The 495-nt window shown below is 35.8% G+C and overlaps 1 protein-coding gene across 1 annotated transcript in view; it reads right to left on the bottom strand.

Moving 5' to 3' along the window:
- The window catches only part of LOC119585427 (THO complex subunit 5 homolog), a 24,124-nt gene that overhangs the window by 9,413 nt on the left and 14,216 nt on the right, over positions 1–495 (bottom strand). Inside the window, 1 exon segment of the mRNA XM_037934087.1 lies at positions 120–233. Within this exon segment, the coding sequence (XP_037790015.1) occupies positions 120–233 (114 nt within the window).

Here is a 495-nt window from a genome sequence, read left to right as displayed (position 1 = left end):
GTATACAGTATAGAAATCTGAATGTTCTTAAGTGTAAATATATTCATGATGAAATATTACAAAACAGATAGACACACAAGTATATATTTTTTACATCCCTTTTTCTCACAGTTACTTACTCTGAGTGTGGGTTATTGGCTGCTTGGTGATGGCCTTCCCCAGTGCAGGAGAGGGAGAAGATGGGACTGTATTGGGGTGATCAGGAAAAATGGCAACAAGAGCCTCTAGACGGACTGTCCAAAAAAAAGAGAGAAAAATCACTCTCATGGTAATATTGCAATACTAAACTAACAGCTTCCTAACTTTTCTTTAAAGCTTTAAGACAAAAAAAAATAGATACTCTGAGGCAAATAACTGTACATAACTTAATGATGCCAGATGCATGTACTGTCCAGTGGTTTGATCTGATCAATCCTCTTCATAGAATGGTGGCTTTACAAACACTTAGTTATCAAGGAGAAAATGACTAGGCCAACTTTTTTATCTTAAATTGTG

The sequence above is a fragment of the Penaeus monodon genome, chromosome 19, assembly GCF_015228065.2.
Source record: "Penaeus monodon isolate SGIC_2016 chromosome 19, NSTDA_Pmon_1, whole genome shotgun sequence".
Lineage (NCBI taxonomy): Eukaryota > Metazoa > Arthropoda > Malacostraca > Decapoda > Penaeidae > Penaeus > Penaeus monodon.
The sequence above is the reverse complement of the archived record's forward strand: the minus strand, read 5'-3'. Positions and strand labels throughout refer to the sequence as shown.